Raw genomic sequence first — 5,409 nt, 5'->3', positions numbered from 1 at the left:
CCACACCAGTACAGGTCGCCTTGGCACACGAAGCCAGCTCAGCTCAGCTCAGCACGGCGCTGGCGCTCCCGCTCCCTCCTCACAGCAGACCCCGGCGCTCCGCACGCTTCCCGCCGCCCGAGGCCAGGCCGCGCGCGCCCCGCCCCGCCCCGGGCCGCCCCGGGCCGCCCCGCCCCGGGCCGCCCCGGGCCGCCCCGCCCCGGGCCGCCCCGCCCCGGGCCGCCCCGCCCCGGGCCGCCCCGCCCCGGGCCGCCCCGGGCCGCCCCGCCCCGGGCCGCCCCGCCCCGGGCCGCCCCGCCCCGGGCCGCCCCGCCCCGGGCCGCCCCGCCCCGGGCCGCTCAGGCCTCGCCCCCGAGCACGCCCCTGCCTCATGGCAGTCTTCCCGCTCGTCGCGAGAAGAACGCCCGCGGCCAATCAGAGGCCTTCCCTCGCGCCCGGTCCGCGTGGGTAATGGCCAATGGGGAGCTAACCCCTGAGGCGAGGCGTTCGAGGCGGTTAACGGTCGGCAGTTGGTGCTGGTCGGAAGCGGCGGCGGACGGATTGTGGCGCAGTTGGAGTTCGTCACCTTAACGAGGCACCATGGTGTGAGACGGGATCCTTGCGGCTGCGGTGGGGAGGAGAAAGGGCGTTTGGGAGACGGGATCCTTGTGCCTGCGGGGGGAGAAAGGGCGTTTGGGAGACGGGATCCTTGTGCCTGCAGGGGGAGAAAGGGCGTTTTGGACTGCTTCTGTTGCGGCACCTCATGGGAGTTCATGACTGCACATGCTGCGGCAGGACTCGCAGACATTCCCTGAAATCCCCGTGGTAGCTCTAAGGCAGAAAGAATGGGAAGGAGAGACATTAATATGAAAGCTTATTAACTTTAGGGGAGGTGAGGCATAGAAACCGGCCGATAGCTAGCAAGACGAGATATGTGCAAAGGAAGTCTGTTCGGAGCAGGCATCTCCCGCGAGGACGAGGCCGAAACCTCTATGAAGCCGGCGCGGAGGTAGCAGGATTAGGGCACGGTGGCCGCCGGCCGGATCGATGTGCCGGGTTTGGGCCGCCCTGGCGCGTGAAGCCGTACAAGGCACGGCGCGTGCTCGAGGGCCGGCGGCGGTGATGGGCGGGCCGGGCGGTGCGCGCCGTGAGCCTCTGCCTGGGCACAGCCAATCAGAGAAGGGGGTGTGGCCGGCGGCGGTGAGGGGGGGCCGGACGGCGCGCGCCCTGAGCCGCTCCCTGGGCACAGCCAATCAGAGCAGGGGGTGTGGCCGGCGGCGTGAGGGGCCCGGTGGGCGCCGCGAGTCTCGCAGTGGATCTGCGGGGGTGGAGCGCAGATTGGAATTTGACGGAGCTACTAAGGGAACGGGAAAGAGCAGCCCAGACATCTTGCTTTTTCTTTTCCACCTCTGCTTTTTTCTAGATACACTCTTAACAGTAAACTAGAAAAGTGGCTTATTTCCATCTCAAGCATAAGGCAATTGGGAGATTAAACATACATGGCACTATTGCTTAGAATCAAAAGAGCTAGCTTAAAGGGGGCAGATTACATTTAATTGGAACTCTTAAGACGATTTCACGCAGGAGTATGTGTGAAAAAAAAGATGTACTAATTGGTAGGGCTTAGATACTGGTGCAGGAAAGATTCTTGCAAGTTACCCAGTATATGGTGTGGTAACAAATCAAGATAATTAGCAGGATGTTATATAAAGAGGTCATTCAAAAACTAAAAGAAGAGTAAAAAGACACTAGGCTGAATATTAAAGAGGGAATATATGTGCAGCACTGTAAGGGATAATGAATTTGTATTCATTCACCCATGTGTTCTTAGGGACTATGTTGTCTTTAGTATCTTCCAGTATTCACAAAGCCAGTGCATGTCAGCAAAGGTGAGTAGTGTCTTTCCAGCAGCCAACAACTTGTTCTCTTAAATTGTCACTTAAGGATAACCAGGGATTATTGCAGCAGAGAAAGATCATGGAAGATACAACCCACGGGCAGATAGCTCCATGTCTCATTATCATTCTCTTTTTACTTTGCAGCGTGAATGCATATCCATCCATGTTGGCCAGGCTGGTGTTCAGATTGGCAATGCATGTTGGGAATTGTATTGTCTTGAACATGGGATCCAGCCTGATGGTCAAGTGCCTAGTGATAATACTATGGGACGTGGAGATGATTCATTTAACACTTTCTTCAGTGAGACAGGAGCTGGTAAACATGTTCCAAGAGCAGTGTTTGTAGACCTAGAACCAACTGTAGTTGGTATGTATCCAGCATTAAAGATCATAAGTGAAAAAGTGAGGATCCTTTGTGGATTCCCTACTGTCTTTTTATGTTTGTTTAGAACACTATAGATTTTAAAACATGTGTCTGGATGCTGTTTTGAAATTTGTGGTTATTGTTATTTGAAATAAATTAAATAATGGTCTACAGGTAACAATATCTGGAAAACGAGAGAATGTTTTTATGATCTGGATCATTTTTCCAGACTGCTGCACTGCATGCAGAGTTTTGTTTGAGTGCTGTCCAGTATTGTCTGTACCTGTAATGTAGTTTTCTTAGTGATCTCTGTGTTCCTTGAGTACAAATACTGCTTTGTGTGTGCCTGATGTTTACCCTGAAACAAAGGGGCAGAAGTTATGCCAATTTCTTAGACTAGTCAGACAAGCTGTGTGTAGTCAGAGATGCTGTCTACACTCTTTTGACACCTGTGCTTTGTGTGCAGTCAATAGGCAGCACATGCAGAACTGAACAGATCAAATTTATGGTGTGGTATTTTGGGTTTTTTTGTAGATGAAGTACGTACAGGCACGTATAGGCAGTTATTCCATCCTGAGCAGCTTATTACTGGGAAAGAAGATGCCGCCAATAATTATGCTAGAGGCCATTATACCATTGGAAAAGAGATTGTTGATCTGGTGCTAGACCGCATTCGCAAGCTGGTAAGGATTTGTGCTGCAAGTTAGTATTTAAAGTAATTGATACAGCTCTATAGCTAGCTATATTGATGGTTTGCTGTTTATTGGTTAACAATTTTGTATATAGTTAATTGTTCAAAACAAAATAAGCCTTTTGTTTTCTGGTGTGCCCTGTTCCCCCTTTAAATAAAAACTCAATCAGTTAAACTAGGACCTTTCAAGAACACTGATTTTTAAATAATAACAATGTAAAACTAGCAAACTTATGACAGAAATGCTTTTGAATTATTATTTTAATACTGATTTCTCCAAAACCATTGATAACTTTTATTCTCCCATTTTTTTCCACCTCGTTATAGGCTGACCTGTGCACAGGGCTGCAAGGCTTCCTCATCTTTCATAGTTTTGGAGGAGGCACTGGTTCAGGGTTTGCATCACTGCTCATGGAAAGGCTATCTGTTGACTATGGCAAGAAATCTAAACTGGAGTTTGCAATTTATCCAGCACCACAAGTTTCCACTGCTGTAGTGGAACCCTACAACTCAATTCTAACAACCCACACCACATTAGAGCATTCAGACTGTGCCTTTATGGTAGATAATGAAGCCATTTATGATATATGTCGTCGTAACCTGGACATTGGCCGTCCTACTTACACCAATTTAAACCGATTAATTGGGCAGATTGTTTCATCCATCACAGCTTCACTGCGTTTTGATGGAGCCCTCAATGTAGATCTGACAGAATTTCAAACTAACCTGGTTCCATACCCACGAATCCATTTCCCCTTGGTAACATATGCCCCTATCATCTCAGCTGAAAAAGCATATCATGAGCAGTTATCTGTGGCTGAAATTACCCACGCTTGCTTTGAACCAGCCAACCAGATGGTCAAATGTGACCCTCGCCATGGCAAGTACATGGCCTGCTGCATGTTATACAGAGGCGATGTTGTGCCCAAAGATGTCAATGCAGCCATTGCCACTATCAAGACTAAACGTACCATTCAGTTTGTGGATTGGTGCCCAACTGGATTCAAGGTATGTAGCCTTTTAAGTGCTCAATACCTAAGTGATAGGAATTGTGTTGTCTTCAGAGGTAACAGTCATGCTACAATGTTGTAATGTCCCCGTTAAATATTTTGGTGAAGTACAAAATTAACTAAGCTTTTTTATTTATTTGTAATCATGGTGATTTTTGTTAACAGAAATGAGTCTTTTAAGCCTTGGCATTCCTAAGCAAAGTTCTTATTTGTTTTCTTGAAGGTGGGCATTAACTACCAGCCTCCAACTGTGGTGCCAGGTGCTGATCTTGCCAAGGTGCAGCGGGCTGTGTGTATGCTGAGTAACACAACTGCTATTGCAGAAGCATGGGCTCGGCTTGACCACAAATTTGATCTCATGTATACTAAGCGTGCCTTTGTGCATTGGTATGTTGGGGAGGGGATGGAGGAAGGAGAATTTTCTGAAGCCCGGGAAGACCTGGCTGCCCTGGAGAAAGATTATGAAGAAGTTGGCCTAGACTCAGTAGAAGCAGAGGCTGAAGAAGGAGATGAATATTGAGAAAACTAAAGCCTGGAAAAGCCTATTTACCAAAAAAATTGCAAAACTCTGTTTGTTTGTTTTCAAATGTGCTTCCAAATAAAGTTCCAAAGATTATACTGCTGCTTTTTTTTCCTTCTTCACTATTAATGTGTGTATTCATGAAAGAAGGACAATTTGAGATTGTAGGTTTTCTAGCAGATCTGTTACCTGCTTTAAAAGTACATAGTAATTTTTACCTTCCTACATTAGCATAGTAAAAAAAAAAATTAGTATTTACTAGTATGGTCACTGAATAGAGATTTAGAGACACATGGAAGCAGCTCTATCATAGGACATTTGGCTTGTGCAAAAAGTGCTGACCCAGCCAGTTAGAGCATGGTGCTAACAACACGAAGGTTGTGGTTTCAATCCCTAAATAGGCCATTTAGCTAAGAGTCATCCTTGTGGGTCCCTTTTAGCTGGGAATATTCTGTGAAATAACTAGGCTTTTGTCTGGGGGGTGTGCTGGTTTGGGTGTGAATTTTTCTTGTTGGTTTTTAAGAAAATTGCTGTATTTAAGTGCGAAAAAAGTTGTTTTGACGCTGGGAGACTGGAAAAACCCAAGTTTCAGTAGCCTAATGCATTAGGCACGCTCCTGCCGGCAGTGGCAGCTCCAAGCCGTGCCCAAGTGAAAGCTGCTCCGCACACAAACCACGGACCGAATACCCGTCAGCAAGGTCTTCCATTTATAAGCCACCGTCCCCCATCCTCCGTCTCCCACTCTCATGGATCACTTCCAGATTCTCTTCCCACTCGAGAGCTCCACCAGTGTACTGCTCTGCCATAACGGAGGATTCCTGGGGGTGCTCACGCAGCAACTGAGTCACGCCAAGGGCACACGGAACCTCGCAGGAGGATAGCTGTGCTGGAGGAGCCACACTGCCGGCTGAGCCCTCCCGCACGGCGCCGCGGGGAGGTGGCTCTGC

At 48.6% G+C, this 5,409-nt stretch overlaps 1 protein-coding gene across 2 annotated transcripts; it reads left to right on the top strand.

Moving 5' to 3' along the window:
* Nucleotides 1-349: 349 nt before the first annotated feature.
* On the top strand, nt 350-4,560 carry LOC110478356 (tubulin alpha-3 chain). 2 transcript variants are annotated; one of them, XM_085588121.1, is made up of 5 exons: nt 350-582; nt 2,022-2,244; nt 2,776-2,924; nt 3,260-3,940; nt 4,166-4,560. In XM_085588121.1, the coding sequence occupies exons 1-5, from the start codon at nt 580-582 to the stop codon at nt 4,460-4,462; spliced, it is 1,353 nt and encodes a 450-aa protein (XP_085444247.1). In that variant the 5' UTR covers nt 350-579; the 3' UTR covers nt 4,463-4,560. The 2 variants fall into 2 exon arrangements, with proteins under 2 accessions (XP_085444247.1, XP_021400591.2); XM_021544916.2 differs by having other exon boundaries at nt 350-1,868.
* Nucleotides 4,561-5,409: the final 849 nt, after the last annotated feature.

This window comes from Lonchura striata, chromosome 9 (assembly GCF_050655825.1).
Source record: "Lonchura striata isolate lonStrDom1 chromosome 9, ASM5065582v1, whole genome shotgun sequence".
NCBI classification, from domain to species: Eukaryota; Metazoa; Chordata; class Aves; order Passeriformes; family Estrildidae; genus Lonchura; species Lonchura striata.
This window is presented reverse-complemented; position numbering and strand designations above follow the sequence as displayed.

Excerpts from the sequence above, each read along its gene's own strand:
- LOC110478356 (XM_021544916.2), top strand. The coding sequence starts at position 1,755 with ATGTGCAGCACTGTAAGGGATAATGAATTTGTATTCATTCACCCATGT. Across the intron at positions 2,925-3,259 it reads TAGACCGCATTCGCAAGCTG|GCTGACCTGTGCACAGGGCT; the intron begins GTAAGGATTTGT and ends ACCTCGTTATAG. Across the intron at positions 3,941-4,165 it reads GGTGCCCAACTGGATTCAAG|GTGGGCATTAACTACCAGCC; the intron begins GTATGTAGCCTT and ends GTTTTCTTGAAG.